At 38.0% G+C, this 23,896-nt stretch overlaps 1 protein-coding gene across 1 annotated transcript in view; it reads right to left on the minus strand.

Annotated features, from left to right (window-relative positions):
• LOC140240664 (laminin subunit alpha-1-like) overlaps positions 1 to 23,896 on the minus strand; it is a 54,213-nt gene that overhangs the window by 19,309 nt on the left and 11,008 nt on the right. Inside the window, exons 11-24 of the mRNA XM_072320418.1 lie at positions 18,827 to 18,936; positions 18,221 to 18,401; positions 16,890 to 17,039; positions 16,078 to 16,209; positions 15,054 to 15,177; positions 11,423 to 11,562; positions 10,653 to 10,881; positions 8,819 to 9,071; positions 8,179 to 8,301; positions 5,412 to 5,537; positions 4,181 to 4,397; positions 3,331 to 3,491; positions 2,079 to 2,235; positions 1,308 to 1,504 (exon numbers count right to left, since the gene is read on the minus strand). Coding sequence (XP_072176519.1) covers positions 1,308 to 1,504; positions 2,079 to 2,235; positions 3,331 to 3,491; positions 4,181 to 4,397; positions 5,412 to 5,537; positions 8,179 to 8,301; positions 8,819 to 9,071; positions 10,653 to 10,881; positions 11,423 to 11,562; positions 15,054 to 15,177; positions 16,078 to 16,209; positions 16,890 to 17,039; positions 18,221 to 18,401; positions 18,827 to 18,936 — 2,300 coding nt within the window. The remainder of the gene's footprint in view (positions 1 to 1,307; positions 1,505 to 2,078; positions 2,236 to 3,330; positions 3,492 to 4,180; positions 4,398 to 5,411; positions 5,538 to 8,178; positions 8,302 to 8,818; positions 9,072 to 10,652; positions 10,882 to 11,422; positions 11,563 to 15,053; positions 15,178 to 16,077; positions 16,210 to 16,889; positions 17,040 to 18,220; positions 18,402 to 18,826; positions 18,937 to 23,896) is intronic.

Consider the following 23,896-nt stretch of genomic DNA (forward strand, 5'->3'; position numbering starts at 1 on the left):
ATAACATCCCTCCTTTTATTGAACTCTGCTGATTCAGTTCATGCTGCCTTTAAAACTTTCGGTCAAGATGTCTGTTTCATGGACTTTTGCTTCATTAACCTTTAAAATTTGAGGAGATGAAGCTCTACATTTAATGATGCATGCCCTTTCTGCAGTGAAGGGTTATGTTTCAATGGGCATGTTTGTTACCATATAATCCATATTTCCAAGGAGTGTGAAGAAATTTCCTAACAGGGACATTCACTGCATCATCTTATTTTGTAAGGCACAAAAAAAAAAGAAAAAAAAGAAAAAAGGCATGTCCTTTAACTAGAATACAGTGAGAAAAATGTAAGTACAGCAGGAATTTTCAGACAAACAGCTTAAAAATAATCACAAGCTTAAACAATGCAATACCAGGATGAAGGATGTTGCAATAACATGGACAAGACATCTAAGGCTGTACTATGAACATTTGAATTGCAACTTCATTCTACAGCATTCATTATCCAAGATTCAAATACTCTGTTTCGTTCCTAATGTCTTTCATTTATCATCAAGGCAATTGTGGAATTTGTGGAGTCCATTGTGATAATTCAGAAGGCTTAGTTTCATGTGATAATTCAGAAGGCTTAGTTTCATGTGAAATGGATGAATGAAGTAATCTAAAATGTTTGTTCCCCTATTTCCCTGCACTGTCAAGTACCCATTAAAAGACTTGATGAAATTCTTGTGTCAAGTTGTTTTTATTTCAACTGAGTGACAAGTTTCCCTGTATAAAAATAAATATGCACTGAATTAGTCAGAGATTTAGAAATAGCTAGGATAATAGAAATCACGGGCATATATACTCGGGCAGGATTTGAACCTATGACCTCCTGGGGGGCATTTCATGAAGGAACTTGTCGGATAAAATATCTGACAAGTCAATTATATCCGACAAGTTTTGAGAAATTCTTTAGTCTGATTGGCTGATTTCTCTGAACTTGTCGGATATAACTGACTTATCGGACATTTTATCCGACAAGTTCCTTCATGAAATGCCCCCCAGATCTCCGGATAGGTGTCTTATCCACTAGACCACGGAGCTTCCGCCCTACAACCAGTGCTGGTGTATAATCCTTATAAGCATGCAGCGAGTACTGCGTATTTACTAAAATTGATCAAATTCTTGCACTGAGTTGCTTTCATTGCAACTGATTGACATAGGTGCCCATTTATCAGCTGGAACATCTTAGGTAAAATATACTACTCCCGAATAAATATCAAGAAAAGCAATTAAGGGTCAAAAAGTCGAGCAGAAATTAGATCATGAGTTTATACTATACCAGGTCACACTGGGTTTGTCCGTCTTGCGTTCCAACCGGGTGACAGTTGCAGTCTGTGCAACCTGATCCACTGGCAAAGCCCCAGGAGTCGGGGGCACACTCCGTGCACTGAGCCCCCACGACATTGGGGTAGCAGTAACATATGCCAGCATCTTGGGTGCAGTTACCATAACCACCAGTCAGATTACACGTGCAATCTGGAAGAGTCAAGCCAATCCAATCAAATCTTATTGATCCATTCCATACTGAATTCTGAAATGCCCATAAATTTATTACATGGGTCACCAGGTTCCCATACAAAACAGGTTAAATGATTGATCATGCCTGTCTACTATCCCCTAGCACCAGAAAGCCAACTACAATTGTAAGAGCCATGACATGGGATTCTTTTAGTTAACGTCAAGGAGAAATTGCCTACTTTTAAGATGATATCTGACTCTCTACATTGGAAATTAGAGGCAACACATTTTTAGAGGATTAAAATTGGCTTTTTTTTTTCAAAGGGAATGAATCTAACCATTTCAATCTAATCTTTCTGCAATGAAGACATAGTTTAAAGATATCAAGATGATCATTTTTGAAGCAAAATTATACTGGTCAGTATGTGTGTATGTGTGTGTGTGGGGGGGGGGAACCTTTTTCTTTACAGCAATATCATATTGACGTGTCTAACTGCAGTGATATTCAGTTCTATACGGAGTACCCATTGATATATCCTAGATAGGAAGGTTGCTTGGTAGACAAATGACCACCATAGCTGATACAACATACCTTGGCAGTTATCAATGCTACCCCAGTAGCCAAAGTCGCAGACATCACATGTCCGCCCTGAAGTGTTCCCAGTACAGTTTAGACACTGGCCAGTTGTGCTGTCACATGTGTCAGGGCTCAGGTTGCAGAAACATGGCTGACACTCTCCTCCATTGTTCTGTATCAGAAGAGAAATGTTTGGGATTTTAGGAGAAAGAACTATGAAAAAGTTCCAGAAATTCACAATTTTCACTTTTTCAATATTTCAATACAGTCAAACCTGCCTTAGCGGCCACCTCTCTATAGCGGCCACCTGTCTATAGCGGCCACTGAAAAATCCCCCCGAGAGAAAAGCAATGTTAAAGACCCTGTGTATAGCGGCCACCTGTCTAACGCGGCCAGAAATTTTGTTTCCCGCGGTAGATTTTAACCTGTCTATAGCGGCCAAAAACCCGATGGAGCCGTAGCCAAGCCGATAATTCAGCGTGTTTTTCTGCTTGTTAGCCGTGCCAGTTATTCCTGGGCAACGTTCAGTGATCGCCACCGTTGCATTCATCACTTATTCAGTCACAATAAGGCACTAGTGACTGCACATGCTACATCATGTACTGTGCAACAATTTCATAAGCACCGGCACTGTTCTATGCATGATACACACATGTGCATACGTACACACATACATGTACATGTACATGTAAGTATATACAGAATGATGTATACAACGATGATACATGTTACCTGTCTATAGCGGCCACCTGTCTATAACGGCCACTTTTCCCGTATCCCTTGGGTGGCCGCTATAGACAGGTTTGACTGTATATAAAGAATGTCGCAATCATTTCTTTACTGTACAAACAAATGGGAAGGAATTTACTTACAACCTCATCTTATTTGCATAAAGCAATTGTGACAGACATCACTGGTTTGTTAGAACAAGCATGCGAACTATACACTACCACATTTTTCTCTTGTCTGATATCAAAAGATCCTTTGTTTCACAATAGGAGATTCAGGCTTCTACCAAACTTTAGTAATCTGCTGGCTTGCTTTTGTCCACTCCTGTGGACTTCTTCAGGCCACTGACGGTTAGTAGAAGCCTGAATCTCCAATTGTATGAGCTCCTGAACTGATGAAAGTTTTCTGCAGCATTCTTTGTTTTTGTTTTGTTTTGGGTTGGTTTGTTTGTCTTTTATTTACTTTACTTTCTTCATTATACGCAGCTGGAACATGGAAAGGAATCTCATTTCACAACCCTGAATGACCGAAACCTTACATCAATATCTGTTGGTACTCCAAAGTAGCCTTCCACACAGAATTCGCAGTTCTCTCCACCATGCCCCTCCCTGCAGTCAATGCACACTCCATTATCATCACAGGTAGCAGCGAAGGAGTTGGTGCCTGGTACACCGGGGCACTGGCAAGGTTGGCAGTCATCTGTGTATGTGTGGGTAAAAATATGAAGTGGATGCAAAGTACATCCCTCTCGCATCAAAGAACCAGGATTGTGTTTTTGCTTGGTTGGGATAATAACTTCAAATACTGTACCCTGTAGCTGATTGTATTCTTTCTTTGGCTTTTAACAACTATCAGTATAGATGTATCTAATCTGGATGACAATTAGTAGGAATTACATCATTTACTAATTAAAACCCTTGTCATATCAATATAGTCTTCATGGTAAACTAACGCTTTGCATTGTCTAATTGTTAATGAAAAAACCAAGCAATTGGGAGAATAAGTGAATGACTGGAATGGGGATAAATGGCAAAGACACTTCAGGACTGCAGTAGGTGTCACAATTAAGACATGTGGGACAATAACTATCTATCAACTTAGAAGTAACAGCTACACAAAATGTCTCTTTTCACTGTTCCCCTGTTGAGGACGGGCTGATTTTGATACAACACGCATCACCCATAGATGCCTGCCCGAGTATACTCAAGACTAGTCTTCAACAGATAACACCAGAGTTGGCATGCAGAGTACAAGCCTCATGCAGTTTAGACTGATGCAATTTGAGCCAGGGAATCATAGCAATATGTTTGTATGTACTTGTACACGTTGTCTGCATAGCAGATCATGGATTGTTATAGATGAACAGTTTGATATATAAAATGTCTAACCTGGTGTCCCAACCGTCGCATTGCCATAGTAACCATCTTGACACATCTGACAGAAATCCCCTACCGTGTTGTCCCCACACTGATTGCAAACCCCTGTCTCAGGGTCACACGGAAGGGCGCTGTGACCATTGCAGTCACAAGGAATACAGTCTGTGAAGGAGTCACCTCCAGTCATGGCACGACGAAATCCAGGGGCACAGCTTTCACAAAACTGACCCTGGGAACAAAACATATTCCAAAAAAAGAATGTAATTATGTCTGAGTTTGTTCTCATACATATGTATATCAACTGTGCAATATATCAAACCTATCCGACTATTTGAACACATCATCCTCACCATCGAGGCGCTGATTATGCCACAGATTTAATATACAGTTAATGAGAACAAAGGCAAGATACAATTATTCAACAATAGTATGATTTCCTCTAACAACTTGATAAAGACTTCAGCTGAGACATTTCTGTCTTATATTATGCAATCATGATGTGGGAGTTCATAATTCTTCCACTTATTCTGCTCTCCCACATGGCAACATTAAGTAACAATTAAAGTTGTAGCTGGCATTAAAAATATTTGATCACATCACCAAGTTTAATACACTGCAAAAATACAATAAGTACAGTTTATAGTCACACACCTGTTTGTGGATACAAGTACCTCCTAATTTTCAAGCTAAAATTGCCTACTTTTGTCACATAGATTGCCATTGAAAACCTGGTCAGTTGTATTCAATGTCTACACATGAATTCACATCAACAGATGAATTCAAGGAAACAGGTTAAAGTTACAAGTAAGCCTGTTAGCAGAGACTCCAACATCAAGCATCTAAAAAAGAACCCAGAAGATTCTCCCGCTTGGACCCCCAAGCAAACTGAAGACTGGTCACGCCAACTTATGTACAATAAATTCAGCATTTCTTGCAACTGGGGTCCAAGGCCCACCTTACAAGCCTTGGAAGCTTCAGGGTTGTAGAAGCTCTCTGATGCTACACAATGTATCTTAGTCTTATTTTTTAATATACATGACAAAACTAAAATTGAGGCAGGAGAAACCTAAATTGAAAAGGGGAGAAAATACATCTTAAGTGGGAGAAATTCAAACTCAAATAGTGGGAACAGAAGATTTTGCAAGAATGGCCTCAAGGCAGGAGAGTTGGAGTCTCTGCATAGGCAAAACATTGAGCCTTACTCAGAAGATATTGGTACACTCGGTATGATTCCCAGACTCACTGTATATTCTGGTGGGCATGTACAATTTTCAACAAAGTCAGCGCGGATGTTATTGGATGAGGCATTGGCAACCATGGTGGCTTCAAAGAGAACAGCATCATGGAAGTATACTGACTGACTAGGAAGCTGTGAGCAAAATAGAGAATCATAAAGCAAAATCAGAACACAATGATGAGCACTGCTATAAAAGGTTAGACATATCATAGTTTTGGTACGCCTGCAGAAATAGTCCATTTTTCCTCTATATGGACACGTATATGCATTAAAAAAAAGAGTGAAAATATGCTGTGGTTACATGTCTACACTTAGATAATGAAAAAAAATCAGGTACCAGCCAGAAAAAAAGATATGCCAGAAGTACTGCCATATTACAGCATATCTGATCATGGTGACTACATAAATGTGCACTGGTCTGATGGTCCAAACCAGGAAAAGTCACTGCTGGACTAGTACCTTTTTCAGAAATGGACCAGTAAAAAAAAAAGGAAAAACTGGGTACCTACTGGTCTGACAACAGGTCGGACCAGTAGAAAAATATGGGTTAGCGTGCAGCCCTGCATAAACCAATTACCAATTGGGCAAAAGCAGTATCCATCTATCTTCTACGCAAGAATGAATAGCATGCAGCCTGTTGGGTCCTTGTGCTGCTAGGGCACTACAGATCATCATGTAACATTCTAACTATCCACTACAGAATGGGAAGTGTGCTACATCACTTCTCTTCAAAAGTTGTGTACTGCAATCAAAATTAAATACATTTTGATCTCAAAATACACCAATACAATTCATTATCCTGGCAAATTGTAGCAGCCAGACAAGTATGTTAGTAGACCATTGTTATATATTACAAGCAAATTCTAAATGATGAAAGATGAATTTTGAGCCCTTCTGAGAAATATATTTACCTATAACATGAGAACAAATGAGCAAGCATTGTTCAGAGGGAAGGAATGGAGTGTAATAATTGTGCATCTTTGTACCATAGACATTTACTGAACTTGGCAAAAATGACTACACAATAGACAGGGCTATTGTGGCATGTATGATTCACATACCCAGTCAGGTTCATGTTGCTGTTATAAATTCTATTGTTGATTTCTAATAACTTGTGTCATGTGGCCTGGCCAGTTCTATAGACCGATTTAAAAAAGTACTCGCCTGTCCAGACACAGGATTTTTTTTTCAATCTTCTAAATCCACACATTCTAAATGCTAGAATAAGTAAGATTATTTGAACTGCAATTAGTGAATACATGTGTTTGATGAATGTGCATCTTTCCGTCGCAAAACTAACAAAAGATGACAGATAGGATGTTTTAGCTCACTTCATATTGGTGGCAGTCATTGCAATGAGCGAAAGAAAGAAAGATAGAAATTTCATGTCCTAAAACTTTATGGCTTTACGACAACAGTAGCAATGTCTTCTCAAGATATGTTTTCCACGATGGTATTAACTTGTAGAAGCCATATCAATCTGAGGAGCTAAAAATATTCCAAATGACCTAAATTATTTCCATCAAGGTGACCTATTCCAAGTATGGCTTCCTAGATTTCCCTAAAAATATGTGGGTAAGTTATTTGTGGTTTTCTTTCATCTTGTTGAGGTGTTTCGCATTAATCAAATTGATTTATACTGATCTATCAGGTTATAAAAAGCTCCTACTCTATATTATTACGAGACTATTTCCATGGAAGCCTTCCATTCTGCAAGCAATAATCATGACCAAAAAAACAAATATAAAAATAATCCAGCACAAGTAGCTGTATGTCACTAGAAAGGGCAATATTTTCCCTTTGAGTCCTTTGTGTCGCTTGAGAGACAGGATATCATAGATAATTGGCATTTTTGGATCACACACAACAATAGAAGACTTCAAAAACCCTGAACATGAAATTCAAGTATCAAAGTATCTATACTGTGACTAAAACGTGTGGCAAAGCTTACCAAGCTTACCAAACTTCAGATCGCCCAGGGCAAGTAAAAATTCTACTCGGCAAGTGATTTTGAACAATCATATGAGAAAGAAAGTTTTGAAGCCACCTTTTAGTTAACTTTTTCCCCCAACAAAGTCACAAGCAGGAAATCATGTAAACACTGGTTTAAGAAAATCAGCCTTGATGTACATGTATACACGCACACAAGCATGTACGAGAATATCCCTTTAAACAAAATGTGTCACTTCAAAGCAATTAGAAACAAAATGTGTCAATCCAAAACAATAAGTGAAAGTTTTCACCAAAAAAAAAAGTAGAATATATTTCTCTAATTTTTTTTATTTTTGCTGCTTTAAAATGTTGAAGAAAGGAAGTAAAATATCAAACTCACGACTCCTTCATCACCACATCAGATTTATTTTTAAGCCAGATAATAGCCTCCTTGCAGTCTACACACCTTTTCTTGCTACGACTTTATCAGTGTGACATTTTAAAGGGTCACATCAATTATACTCACACATATTTCTTTTGATGAAGGAGGCTAAAGAAATGTGGATCCCTGCTATCAATTCTGGACTGCCAATGAATGCATATCAGAAATCATACTACAATAAAAATCATATTCAGGTTAATGAACTGAAAAATGAACAGTTGTTAATGGATTGAAATAAAACACATATTCAGCATGCTAACATGACTTTCAGGGAGAATATATTTACTCAGTTTTTGTTTTTCTTGAAATAAAATCAGACTAAATATCATCAACACCAGAATTATGGTAGCTCTGCCAATGTGACAATGTATTTTTTTTTTAACTGGATGGTTGTCTTACCGTGGAATACTTGGCCCTGATTCGAATCTCAGCTATGTCTGCTAAGATGTGCACCACCTGCGCCATAGTGGGCCTAGGTCCTGACACACTGCCAAGGTTCCAATAATTCTCATGAAGTTTAATCTGTAAGAACAATATATCAATGAAAAAAAGAATTGACAACACTAAGCACATATGATATAATCAGTAGGTGGGCTAACTGATAAAGGAGTATTTCTGCAAAAAAAAAAAAAAAAAAATGTTGGTCATAATAATTCAAAGTGACATGAGTCATCCTCTCACAGCTCTCCCATTACCTTATCCAATTAAAAAAAAAAGAAATTCGCAGAACTTCATTTAAGTTAATAATTTTTATAGGAAGTATAACTGCCCCCCTTAAAAATTCACCACTTCACAACTCTTCCTTTAGCACACAAATTAAAAAGAAAATTGGGGACTTCATTTGGGTTAATCATTTTATCAGCAGCTAATACTCCCCTTGAAACTGTCATCTACACAAAAAAAATCATGTGAAAATTCTGCAACAATTTTCACACAGGATGTGATTTCTCCTTTTGTGGTCATCTAAAAAAAAGAAAAGGCATTACAATTTGTGTAATTTGTATATAATTAAGCTCTGCTTCATGTTTCATTGCCTCACCTGATAAGTTGTTGCATTGTCAACTGGGGAAAAAGGTGGTAAAGGCAGGCTTGCAACCAGCTGGGTATCATCCTGACCTCCAAATATGAAGACGTCCCCCTCTGGGGACACAGTCAGATTATCGCTGGTTGTCTGACTCAGGGTGAACTCAAACATTTGACCATATGCAGTGCGGTGGTCACCCAGGTATGGTGGTGGTGCGACGAAAAAAAGGTTGGAAGAGTTGCCTGGATCCATGAACTCTAGTACAAACCTGAAAGGAAAGATAAAATTGTAACACTCGAAGATAAGACTACTACACTTTCAACCATCCATAACACTGTCATTGTATTCAAGGTTCTTTAGAGTGAAAGAGTTACAAATAGGGATACATTTACAGGGATATGGATAAAGATAAATATTTTGCGATCAAATAAAAAGAAAATGCATTGGACTTGGGTGTCATAGCTAGCTGGAAACCTAACCACATACATGAGGGAATCACGATTTTAAGTGACATTTCAGATACATTTCTTTTTAAATTTTTATTTTCACAACACCTCCTTCTTGCCTAAAATTTACACTTTGCACTTTGCTTCGATGGTACAACACAAATTTCTGAGAATATTGACCTAAGGTAAAGTTATAGCCTCATGATCACTACATCTGTCATGGCATTTGTAAGTTGCCACTAATCTGCCACATGAAAAGCTGTTTAATATTTCAGTCAAAGTACAAAGGAGTAATGCAGGATGTCAACCTTTTTGAATTAGTTTAAAGGATTGTATAGTTTTGGTTGAGACCTAATTTCAGGTTTCTAACATTTTTTGGTGAGATAATGAGAAAGCTCTTATGAAATATGAAAGAACATTTAATTTCATGAGGAATTCAACGTTTATTTGATGAAAATTGGTTTAGAAATGGCCGAGATATCAAAAACAGAGCGATTCTGATAAGTGCGGGACCCACACTTTATTATGATTGATTTGTTTTACTTTGGTTTTGGATGTTTCAGTCATTCCAAACCCGATTTTCATCAAATAAACTTTGAATTCCTCTTAAAATGGTATCCTCTGTACTATTTCATAAGTGTTTTCTAGGTATCTCGCAAAAAGTCAGAATTGCATTAAACAAATACATACTACTGAACGTTTTCGACATGCACTCTTCGGAGTAGAACCACACGTATGAAACAAGAAACGCGAACATAACAATAAATACAAAACGAGCAAAAAGTTAGAAGCCCAATTCTCATCTCCACCAATACTGTACCATCCCTTTAATAATCATTTTGTATCTGTCATAATCATCTACTTCACATACCATCTTTTATGCTGCTTGTCTACTACAAACACAACAAATGAAAACACTTCTACTTTGGCAACATTATTTTCAGTCATTATCATCATGTCCATATAGTTACATATAATCATCTTTATCTGACACATTATAAGCCTCATCAAAAAAAGAAAATGTGACCCGTTACAACAAAAGGATCCTAAAGTCGCTGACGGGTGAGCCGAGAAAATCGAATTTGAAGTCAGATTACCAAAATCTGTCAAAACGATTTCTGTTTTTACACAATTTTGTAGTCTAATGTATCTTCTATCATCTGCCGAATTTCGAAGCTAAATGATCAAAGGAAAGGCCTGAAAATAGCATTTTTCTGGGCCATGTTTGGCTCGCCCGTCAGCGACTTTAGGATCCTTTTGTTGTAGCGGGTCACAAATATCAATGCATTCTATAATGTACTAACCACAGTAACCCAGAAGGAAGCCAAGTGCCACTCTATCATGTGTCCTTTTATTTGCTTTCTTTTACACATTAAGATCACAATAGTCATCACAGTGTTTACCGTGGATCACTGATCTCCAGAATAGGTTCACTGGCAAGATCCACCACAGCTCCAGTCCCTGTCATCCCTGTCCATCTCTCAGAAACAGCGCCCTCTAGGTTGAGCAGTGAGTAGTGACTCTCCACCAGGGAGATATACCAACCATCTGCCGAGCTGCAATTTGTGGTGTGCGAGGAGCACAGACACTCAATACAGCCACGCTCGCTGTACGGACCAAACCCGTATGAACCTGGCAGCAGATAAAAGCGAATATTTCGTGAGTCATTCTCAGTTTATAGAAGTCAATTCTTATGTTGCAGCTGAGCTCATAGATTGAGGCTAATGAGGCGAAATAGGGGAAAATACAAAGTACTGAAATGGTTTGGGAATGCAAAAAGAAAAAGAAAGAGCAACTGTTACAGTTCATGTTATTTTATGAGTTTGATTAGTTAAGAATTTGAGACTAAATCTCAGTTTCTATCTAATTTTACACCATGAAGTGAAAGAAATATTCACCCAATATTTGAGAGCTTATAATAAGTTCAGAACAAAAATCATATGTCAGGTTATTTGTTCAGCAGTATATCAAAACTTTGATTGCTACAATCAATGTGATGACAGTTTTGTTGATGACAAATGATGATAATAATGATATTCCAATTCAACATCACTATCATAGTTATCACTATAATTGTCATTACTATTATCACAACACCTACAGTAATGTACGAAAACAAGTGATATTTGTGACCAGTTGTTTCTGATAGTAAACTATAGGCTGTGTTCCATACCTTCACGACACTCATCACAGTTTGTTCCAGTGGTGGAAGGTAGACAGATGCACTGGCCCTGGCTGTCACAGCCTCTGTCCACACTCCCTCTGGTATTACAATCACACTCCACACAGCCATCGCTGGTGAGGTTGAAGAATCTGAAACATTCAAGAAAATAATAGAGACGAGTTAGCTTCTCCCTATCGTTTTTTAACTTTCTTCAGATAATTGCTATGCACACCAGAAAGCACATGTTAACTCTTCATACATTTTGAAACATCACTGATGCTTGGAAAGAGATCAACAAAAATGCATATCATTTACATTTCACTTGACGTTAGTTTCTAACATTAGAGGTGCTTCCATAAACACATGTCATTCATCACATAATATTATGCCAAAATCTTCTCTTCCGCTGATAGTGATTTCTGCCAAAATGGACATACTAATCGTTTCCCAGGGAGCCACTTAAAAAAAAATAAATAAATAAAAATCCTGACGCACAATCAGATTAATATGAGTTCTAAACTCAACACTAGAATGATTACTCAATGCTTTAGAACGTATCAGGTCACATACTTGTTTTCACTCAAATCATAATGTGACTTTTATGGGGTAAGGACTTTGTGCCTTCTAAGAAAGATTTTTACACGACATTCAAATTCATAGAAGGTAAGAGGTGTCTTGTAGATTTTAGGCAGCTACAAGTAAGCTATAAAAAAAAAACTAGAAATATCACTTAAGGTGATTAATACCCCCGCCCCGTGACGACAGTCTTACCCAAGGAATGATCTTTCCTTGATCTCCTGCCATTTAAATGCCGTTACCATGGCAACGCACCTTCCAACACGTCCGAAAAATATGTCTTGCACATCTTCCCACCAAGACTATTGTGTGTGCCACATTTCATAAGCTTTTGTCAAAAACTGAGGAAGTAGTTCAATCCACAAGATCTTTCCTTGATCTTCCACCATTAATATGCCGTTACCATGGCAACGCAGCTTCCGACATGTCCAAAAAATATGTCTTGCACATCTTCCCACCAAGACCAATGTGTGTGCCACATTTCATGAGCTTCAGTCGAATACAGAGGAAGTAGTTTAATCCGCAAGATCTTTCCTTGATCTTCTGCCATTTATATGCCGTTACCATGGCAACGCAGCTTCCGACACGTCCGAAAAATATGTCTTCCACATCTTCCCACCAAGATAAAGGTGTGTGCCACATTTCATAAGCTTTGGTCAAAAAACTGAGGAAGTAGTTAAATCCGCAAGATCTTTCCTTGATCTTCTGCCATTAATATGCCGTTACCATGGCAACGTACTTTCGGGTACTGTCAAAAAATGCGACTTGCACATCTACAACCAAAGGCACACATCTGTACCAAGTTTCATGGAAATTGGGCAAAAACTGAGGAAGTAGTTTGCAACACAAAATTTTCCATCATTTTGGCTCATAATATGTGAGCTGTTACCATGGCAACATACTTTTTGTCACTGTCAAGAAATGTGTCATGCTGACCTATATCCTAAGACAAACATTCAATATGAATTCCATGAGAATTGGAAGAACACTGATGAAGCAGTTTTGCCATGAAGTATTTTGCCCTATACTTTACCAATAACATGCCGTTACCATGGCAACGCACTTTTTGCCACTGCGGAAATATGTGTCTTGCACATTAACATATTCAGATGAACATCTGTACCTAATTTCATAAAAATTGATCAAAAACTGTGGGAGGAGTTCGCGACCCAAGATTTGTACCCATTTTTGCCCATAATATGCCGTTACCATGGCAACGTACTTTTGGGTACTGTCAAAAAATACGTCTTGCACATCTACAACCCAAGGCACACATCTGTGCCAAGTTTTATGGGAATCGGTTGAAAACTGCGGAAGTAGTTCGCGACGCAAGATTTGCAACGGACCAACCGCCCGACCGACCGCCCGACCGACCGACCGACCGACCGACCCACCGCCCGACCGCCCGACCGTCCGCTGATTCCTATATACCCCCTTCAAACTTCGTTTGGCGGGGGTATAAAAAGGTAATACATGTAAGTGAAAAACAAGTAACATGATTTTAAACATGAATTATAATCTAGCATATTTTGGTATCATGTCATATATTTTCTCCTTAATCCTTCTCAAAACCATATTTGCAGACTGAGATTATCTGTAAAACCAGAAACATTCACAGCATGAAACTTTCATGAATTGCTACAAGCATTCAATGCATTGTGTAGACAAAACCTTTCGCATGCATTTTACTTTCCTAAATCTTGGCTCCATGCATAATTCACAAAAGTTTCATGCATGCGACAATTTCTGGTTACACTGTAATGCATTTCACAGGCATATTTCAACTATAACAACACTAGTATAAACACACTTCATTCTAGGAACTGTTTACTCTAATGAGCGATATCCATCTTTTTTCTTTTTTTTTTTCATTTATACATCTCATAGAATTTACATGTCACTGTTCTTTTCTGTCACACTACTGTACACCAGCCTGTGGACTTTTCCATGTATCCTGTTGAAACCTCCCTCTTCATCCCATTAATGCTGTTGTCATTCTTTCACTATTTCTTTCCATCCCCTTTCATCCCCTTTCATCGAAGGGGAAATCCCCTTTGTTGTTCCTAATCTTGGTCAATGTTGTCTTCTCTTTCAACTCTATCAATAAAGGTTTATCCACCCATTGGCTTAGTGATATCACAGGCCTTTCTTTACCATTCTATTGTGTTTGCTTACTCAACTGCATTGATTCCCCTCTGATATCTGATTGGCTCCTTGCTGATTACACCAAGCCTACCCCTTTTGTTTTCATTGTTCTGTATAATAATGTGACCATGCATCACAAAACCAACAAAAAGACGCACCCTTTGATTTTATTCCAGGACTCCAAGAAGGTGAAATGGGTCAACAGAGTCAATCTCGAGTTTTTCATACATGTATTTTCTAAAACTTCTACATTATCCTTTAGTTTTGGGTCATATCATGAATGGGAAAGTGTGTTTTCTGTAGTTTTTCTACAACCCTTTTTTGGGGGAGAGTGGAATGATCAGGTATGTCTTAGAGTTCCCTTTTCATTTCTTGAAATCCTTTTCACACTCTTCACTTTCAAGTCAAATAACTTTTGAAAGGATAACGCTTCTCGCTATTGCTTTGAAAGTTGGCATCAATCACGGACAGAATGTGTTAATAGAACATGCTCAATTTCAGCTTAATCAGATAATCCCTTCATTGTTGTTGCTCCAGTGGTTTACATCCTGTGTTTTGTCCCTTTTATCGCACAGCTAGCACAGCTTGGTAAAGATTGGGTGCTTGAATAGACCCTGTACTTCAGAGCATCTTTTCTCAAGTCAAACTTTTCCAGGGTGTGTGCTTTCTTTCCAGTATTTAGATACTAGGTTTAGGAGAGTCCATTTGAATTGAGTTATACATCATTGGCTTAGAGAGTCCATTCTTTCAGAATCTGCCCTTAACTGAAAATCCATGTCTGGTGACTTTTTGTTGGTTTTATGAGGGTCACATATTTCACCCTTCCCAGTCAGCACATTTTAAATTGTTAATATCATATATGCCTACCCTCTCAGAGAATTGCAGAAGGAATGGGTTAAATTGAAATAAGATGACTTACCCAAGACTGCACTGTGTGCAGTTGAGTCCACGAACTCCAAGCTTACAGGTGCACTGTCCCTCATCCGTGCAGGAAGAACCCAAAGAGAATTCAGGAGCACAGTCACAGGGAACACAACCCTCACCTGATGGAGAATGACGAATGGTATTCATTGAGAGATGCTGTCCTTAAAGGAGCTTTGATTCATATTTATACACGAGCAGCAGCACATGACAATTGAGTTAAATTATGATGGGTTGACACTTTAAAAGAGATGTCAAGTTCTACGGATATTAAGCAATTATTTGATGAATCTATGACTACACGCATTTTTCTTGTTTTGATTTTCTTTTCCTAAATGCTAGCAAGAGAGTTGTGAAGTGATGACAAAAATTGCCTCATTTAGTTATGTTGTACTATGTTATTATTATCATTTGTCATCAATCTATATGTGGCACCATCTACATCACTGATCAGAGCTGTTGATTCTATTTAAGTGGCTTCATAAAACTGTGGTACAGGTGGGATTATTCCATAGAGTTTCTTTTCCCCTTACTTTGTGTGACAAGAGTGTACTATATAACAGGAAATATTAAAGCATGGGTCTCAGTTGTGTGCATACAGTAACTATGGAATTGTTGAACCCATGAGGTGAAGCTGAGTGGGTTTAGACTATATTCCATGACAGCTACTATATGTACACTATTCCTACTAACACACAAAGATGTACATTATTTGTTTCATAGAACGATGGACAAATTTTTACCAAAGACTACCGGTAATCTTTTTAATCATGCATCCTGTAATTAGTGATACACAGCAAATTTGCAGGATGCTAGCCTGCCATCATTTGCTAAATGTGCAATCACTTGCTAATTGTGTGAACTCTATACAAGTGCGCAGTAGCATGTTTACAGTGGCTATCATCTATGATCCTAATGATTATTTGATATTGAAAATGTGTCCAGTAAAAGTCAATGCCCAGCTCTCAGCCACTGAGACTGCAGAATTTCCTCTGCCTATTCTACAAAATAAAATGTCTTACCTGTTGCTAGTCCATAGTGGTCAGTTTGACAGGCACTGCATTTATCACCGACAACATTCTGCTTGCAGTCACAGACACCCGATGTTTGGTTACATGACTGAGCAACAGAACCCAGCAAGTCACAGTCACAGTCTTTGACAATAAGAGATGAAAGAAACAACAAATGCAAACTTCTAGTAATCTACATTTCAAATGTCCTCTAATCTCCGGAAAGTTAGGTCAGGTGCACTTTTAATGTAGATATAGCATCGCGTAGTCCACGTGCCATGCTGATCCCAGCATTGCTCTTTGATGAAACATGTTGTGAATTACATTTTTGCATATCAGGAGAATATCTGCCATCAAAAGCGATTTTAGAAATTGTTCATGACTGCTTTCAGGTATACAGACAGTCTAAGCTTGTTATTGATATTCAATTACAATGTGATGTAAAGACCAACATGTTGAAATCTGTACTGTACAAGGATCTATCTTACACATAATTGGGACAATCCTCAATTTAGGCACATGTATCATACAAGCATCAGCCTGATAAAGAGGTGGCAAATGTACTACGTACTATGACCCTTGACATCATTTATCAGTGACATTGCATCTACATGATTGTACTAGTAAAGAACAAAACCCTGCGTCACATCATGAAGGACTGCCACCTTCGGAAGTTTCCAGGGGGCTTACAGAACTTGGCAAACCATATGATGCTCCCCTGAACTGGCTCCACACCTTGGACATTAACCTAATATGAGGCTGTGACCTGCCCTTTGTATTGCATCATGTGATAGAAGATGATCTGTGACATTTGAACCACTCACCAGTGCATCCTGTTCCAGAATCAATACCATAGGTGAAAGGAGCACAGATATCACATGACCTGGAGATGACCCCTGGCAGACAAGGGCACTGACCTCCAAAAGACTCACACACCTGAGTAGACTCACTTCCTAGTGGGCTGCAGTCACAGGCTAAAGAGATTTGATGAGCATACACAGAACGGGGATATTATAATTCAAAGTAGATGCTGTCAAAAGACTAAAGATACATGTATACTAACAGTAAGAGAATACTCTCAAAATATAAATGGAAATCATTGATAATTCTACTGTTGTCATCCAAATCAGACTTGCAATCAGTCTTGGCTCTGGAAACAAGATTTCCACATACCACAATATGTTCATCAGATCACAATGCCTAATATGTGTCTGAGTTTACAAGTGTATGTCTTCTCTACAAGGTCCTCATACACACTCAGGTAATTCAATGCATTTAAATTTGTAGAATGATAATAATCTGAATGGAAGATTGATTTTTTTTTTTTTGGTATTTCTTGAAGGATCGCATTCCAAATATTGAAGTTAAATTAGTCCGAAAACTCAGGTAAGTTTGTGTATTACACATTTTTTTTCAATGTACAGTTAACAAAAGCATGAAAAGGCATTTCTTCCAGTGGGCCAGGGGTTTTGGATCTTTTCATATCTAATACCAGAGTGCATTCATAAAGACTCAAGCCCTTTCCTCTCCCCACCCCATCCCATCCTCCTCCAAATCAACTAAGAGTTGTTTAAGTTGATTATTTCACTGGTGGCTCAACTGACAGTTTTTCTACGCAAGCAGCAGTGTACAAATAGGAAACTAAAAAAATACTCGGAGAGTGTAGACCTCCGCCAAGCCATTAACTCACTTTCACCCATACACACGCAAGCAGTTTCCAAGTACAGAAGCCTTTTGTTGGGGTCATGAGCTTCCAGCTGCGTGGCATCTTGCCCGATATGTGCGTGTATGTAAACATCCATTACGTGCAGCTCAACTCCAAATTTTATTGACCTTATATGCCAAGAGATGAAAAATCCTTTAAAAATCCATAAAAATTTCAGCGTCACTACCAAAATTTAATCATCTGTTCCTCGTGTCATTATCAACTTTTCCTGCAAATTTCATCCAAATCCGTCCCAAGCTTTTTGAGGTATTTTGCAAATAGACAAACCAACAACAATGACCACTTAACCTCCCTCCTTGGCAGAGGTAATAAAGATGAAAGGAAGAAGGTATCCTCAAAATATAATTCATAATAAGACCCTGTTCTCCAAGTAACCATCCTCTTCTCTTCAGGATCAAATTGACTTCATTGAAAGGACCACAGACTTACCCACTGCCCCATTAAAAACCTCAGCCACGATAGCAAACTCCACTTCTGAACAGTTTGACCTGGACCGCGGTCCTGCAGGTACAGAGGTCAGCCAGCAGTCCTCAGCCAAGGACCGCATCTCATCACTGGTGCTGTTTGACCGGTAGATCTCCAAGTCTTCCAGCACAGGGAGAAGTACAACCTGAGACACAAAGTAGTATGCATCACATTAGCATCGCATTAAAAGTTGTGTCTTCATGAGAGAGTTAGTGGAGACCCCTGGGGGCATTTCATGAAGCGCTTTGGTCGGATATTTTTCTGTCAAACTGTTACAAGCTACTGAAAATCTTGCATCTGATTGACTGAGAGCAAATTTGTCCGTCAACTTTGTCAGACATATATCATGAAATGCCCCCAGAACTTGTGAAAGCCAACAGTAAGAAATATCACTGATAGAGTTATCAAAAAGTTGAGTGTACAGTCGAACCTGTCTTATCGGCACCCTATTTTACACTTGAAATCATTACTTCAGTCAAACCAAAGATTTTCCATGACATTCTTGCTGTAACAGATGTCTTTACTGTCCCTTTTTTTCTCTCCATGAAGCAATGTATTCTGGTTGATTACCGAATCAAGGAGAATCTCTGCAGCACTGCCCCCAACTGTCGTGTTCAATGTGAGGATGACGTCATACGTTGTGCCTCCACGGAGACATTGAGTTGTCAACTCTGCAGCGCCTGGTGGAATGATTGTAAATACCTCAAGCATTAGAACAGATGAGCTTCTAATTCTTTATCAATTCACAACCAAACAAGTACAGCATACACCTCCTGGTTCTGCTTGATATAGCACAGGAGAGAATTATTTGTTCTGAATTATAATATTTAGGAATCTGTTCATATTTCCATTGAGTGCCAGTCTTTTCACAACGGAGGTTTCACTGCGCTCCCCCCCCCCCCCCCCGACAAAAATCAGATGCTCATTCTCTTGATTAACTCTTTATGTGCCACGTTCGAATGTCCGACTCAATCGACGGCGTGCCAACTTCGCATATTCTGCTCAAACGCACAAAGCTGCCCAAACCGATCGATAAATCGCATTATGCGGCGGTACAATGAAAGCGTTTCTCGCGCTTTTGTTCCTCTCACATACAGCTTTCATTCTATATGGTGATTGACTATCAAGCGGTGTTCCCAACTAGATTTGCGTGTACATTTTGAGTTTTTGTCACGGTTTTATGTGCAAAAGTCATGCCTTTACAGTAATGTAGCAACCGGTCATTCTAAAGAAACACTAAAAACAGATTTGTCGTACAATTTATATCAAAGCAAAGCTTTGCATTCCTCTTCAACTTTGCTCACTCGAAAATGGAAGTGAATCACAAACTGTCACTTATCACCTATAATTGCCAATGTGCAAATGACTCCAAACTTCCTTTTTTAAAGGAGATTTTTAAGCATGGTGATTTTCTTATATTACAGGAACATGGTTTGTATGAATCACAGTTTCCCTGGTTTGATAAAATAGACGATGAAAATGGTGTAGGGAAACATGGGGTTAGTGCAATGAATGAAGAAATTTTGTTGTCGGGAAGACCTCATGGAGGAACAGCTATAATCTGGAAACAAAGTAATAAGTTGAAAGTGGAACCTGTAAGATTGGATTCAATTAGTAAGAGAATGGCTGCAGTTATTATAACCTTTGAAGATATGAAGAGAATGTTATTATTCAATGTATACATGCCGTGTGATGATAGGTCACAGTATGGTAACTTACGGCAGTACCAGGAAATTTTAAATGATATTGAGATTTGTTTGGAAGGAACCAATGTTGACTATGTCTGTATTGGTGGTGATTTTAACACTGATATCTCCAGAGATACTTATCAAACTAGATTATTTTTAACATTTTTCAATGATAATTTTAAAGTTTGCACACAAGATGAGTGTTGTATGTTTGATTACACCTACAGAAGTAAAGGGACTAATGCTACATCATTGATTGATCATTTCGTTACAACTGAAAATCTAGCAGAGTCTGTTCAAGAATACGAATGTATTGACACAGTACATAATTTTTCTGATCATGTGGCTGTGAGATGTTTACTAGATCTGAACGTCTCTGAGGCTGCTGAGAATCAATCTAGTCCAGGTCCCCTAGGAGAAAAGGAGGTTGTGTGTAAATGGAAATATGCCAAAAAGGAAGACATCAATAGGTATGAATCAATACTAAGAGGCTTGTTAGAGAAGATTGATGTCCCCTTATGTGCTATTCATTGCAGTGGGACGAATTGTAATGATCATTACTGTGATATAGATAATTTTCATGAGAATATAATTAGTGCATGTTTGACAGCAGCTAATGTAATATTTGATAAAGATATTTCAGAAGTCAAGAGTAAAGTGATACCTGGCTGGAATGAATATGTTGATCCGTTTTTTAAAAATGCATTGTTTTGGCATAAGATGTGGGTTGAGAATGGACGTCCACAAGAGGGTCAGTTGTTTGAGATTAGAAAGAAATCAAGGGCTGAATATCATAAAGCTCTAAAAAGAATACTGAAAGAGGCTGAATCAATAAAAAGTGATAAAATTGCTGCGGCTATTGCATCTGGTAATTCAAAAAATTTGTGGAAAGAGGTAAAAAAAATGTAACAGTGTTAAAAATGTGAAAAGATATCCAAATGTAGTTGATGGAAAGCAGGGAAAAGAGGATATTGCTGAAATGTTTGCACACAAATTTGAGAATCTGTATAACAGTGTTTCCTTTGATGAAAGAGAAATGGCTATTCTCAAAAACAACATTGATAGTCTACTGAATGAAAAATGCAGGCGTGACTCATGTACTCATGGTGATCATGGTATATCAGCAACTGAAGTGTTCAATGCTATAAAAAAGCTGAATAAGTCTAAGAAAGACGATATTACTGGAGTAATGTCAGATCATTTTATTTATGGTAACAATGCTGTAAGTGGATATGTTGCTTTGTTGTTTACCGCAATGATTAGACATGGGTATACACCTGAAAATATGCTTAGAAACACAATGGTCCCTATTCCAAAGGGAAGATGGGCAAATCTTGGAAACTCATGTAATTTTCGTGCAATAACTTTGAGTAGTATAATTGGAAAAATCTTAGAATTAGTTATTATGAATAGAGAACTAGATCATTTATGCACAAGTGATCTACAGTTTGGGTTTAAAGAGGGGATATCTACGACAATGTGCACAAGTATGGTTAGAGAAACAGTTTCATATTTTCTCCATGATAAGAGCAATGTTTATGGTCTTGTGTTGGATGCCAGCAAAGCTTTTGATAGAGTCAACTTTGTCAGATTATTTGAAATTATGTTATGCAAAGGGGTGTGTCCAATGTTTTGCAAGCTGTTGCTAAATATGTACTTAGATCAGAAGATCAGACTCAGATGGAATGGAGTTTATTCTGATTTTTTCACGGTTTCAAATGGAGTTACACAAGGTGGTATATTGTCTCCATGTATGTTCTGTCTCTATATTGATGGGCTTCTGCATCAGCTGCAGGCACTTGGTGAAGGATGTTACATGGGTCAAATGTTTAGTGGCGTTTTCTCATATGCTGATGATTTGATCATTTTATCCCCAAATGTGTCAGCTCTGAAGGAAATGATTACTATCTGTCAAAAATATGCTTCTCAATTTGATTTGAAGTTTAATAGTGACAAAAGTCAGCTTATTATATTCAAATGTGATGGAAAAGAAGTTGTAGATCCAAGGATAACAATTAACGGAGAGTATGTGAAAGTTGTAGACAGTATATGTCATCTTGGTCATATTATTACAAATGATATTTTGCATGCTGATTTGTCTAAAATTAATGGTGATTTTAACCGTCAGTGTAATATTTTACTGAGTAATTTTAGATATGCCAAGTGTGAAGTACGTAATGTTTTGTTTCAAAAATTTTGTTGTAGCTTTTATGGCTCTCAGTTATGTCCATTATATGACTCCTCTTTAGATGCGTTATATAGACACTGGAGAACTGCTGTTCGAAGAGTATGGAAAATTCCATGGCAGACACATAATGCATTCTTGCCTTTTTTATCAGCAATGATGAGCCCTGACTTATGGTTCCATAGAAGGTGTTTGAATTTTATAACAAAATCTTTAAACACAAAGAATCAGATTGTTTCTTATATAACAGGAATGAGTAGATTTGGAGCATATTCTGTACTAGGTGGTAATTTGAGATTTTTGAATAGTAGGTATTTTTTAGACCAGTCAAAGATAAATGAAAGATGGAAGGCATTATGCGGTGAGATGGATGAAGCCATGAGGAATGCCGAGCAAATAAGGGAATTGATACATATGAGGGATTACAAAGAATTTTCTTTTTTAAACCCTCAAGAATGTAATGAGTTGATTTCGTATCTGTGTCTACATTAATGTGGCATAGTGTAGCTGGAATGAAATACTTTCAGGAAGAATGCAGTTTTTTTACTGGCTACACTATTATATAGAACATAGAGTAAAAGATGCAATTTTTTTTTTTTTTTTATCATCATGACTGCTTCGGGGACAGTTGTTGAATTTTATACACATGTTGTGCTGCATGTACACATACATGGTGTAGTTATATACATGCACACTGTCATATTGCTGGTAGTCCATTTGCGGGAGTGTATGGGAGCGAGTGAATGCCAAATTGTGAATGCATTCGAATGTGCGTATACATTTGTACCGGTGCATAGTAGAACATCGACTTATTGAACAATGTGTGCATGTCTATGAGAGCATGCACGGGCGTACGTGCGCACTTGCGTGTACACATCATGTACTAGTTGTCAGAGAGTGAGGTACATTGTGCTGGATTGGGTGCGTAGTTTTTTAGCTGGGATACGGATGGGTGCTGTGCTCCACTCACTTCCCCGAACAGTCAGAGTGGGCATGGGTGAGGGAGGGTTGATGGGCAAAAATATGTGGATGTCTGTTGGATCTCCCTGAGGGCATTTTTAGACCTATGTGTGTGTCTGTTTAATTTTTTTTTTTTTTTAATATTTCATTTCTGTATCCATGTCTACACATTGTATCTGCATGTTTTTAGGAATATTTTACTGTATATATATGTGCTTTGTAAGAAGCGAATAAAGAATATAATAATAAAATGTCCAGCTCAACAGAAATTTGTAGAAGTTACAATTTGTATACAGATTGGAAAAACATAATTCTTTCTCAAAGCATGACTACCTTTGTTTCTCAGAATAACGTGGCACACACTGGGTTTCACCATGGCAAATAAAGAGTTAAGAAGATTTGTTCAACATGAAGTCATGATCTCACCAGTACTGTAAAAGTGGATATTTCCGCGGACTATTTTTTTTTTTGCACTCAGTATTAAGAGTTTCGCATGTTTTCAATTCCAGGGAATCAAGACATCAACTACTGGAACACATGTCAAGCAAAAACATTTGCTAGCTTTTATTTTTTGCGCTAGTTTTTGGTTGCGCGAAATGCACAAAAGTTTCAATACCATGAAAATTTCAACTTTTACAGTGACCCCTCATTCCCAACCACACCTGACGAATGTTTTATGAGATGACATTATTTACAGTGGAACCATAAAATACTGTAGTAAAAAATATACAGTGTAGTTGTACTTATAATTGTTGTGATGAAAGCTACAATTAAAGAATACCAAACAATGGCACATGTATGTGTCTT

Source organism: Diadema setosum, chromosome 17, assembly GCF_964275005.1.
Source record: "Diadema setosum chromosome 17, eeDiaSeto1, whole genome shotgun sequence".
Taxonomy (NCBI): domain Eukaryota; kingdom Metazoa; phylum Echinodermata; class Echinoidea; order Diadematoida; family Diadematidae; genus Diadema; species Diadema setosum.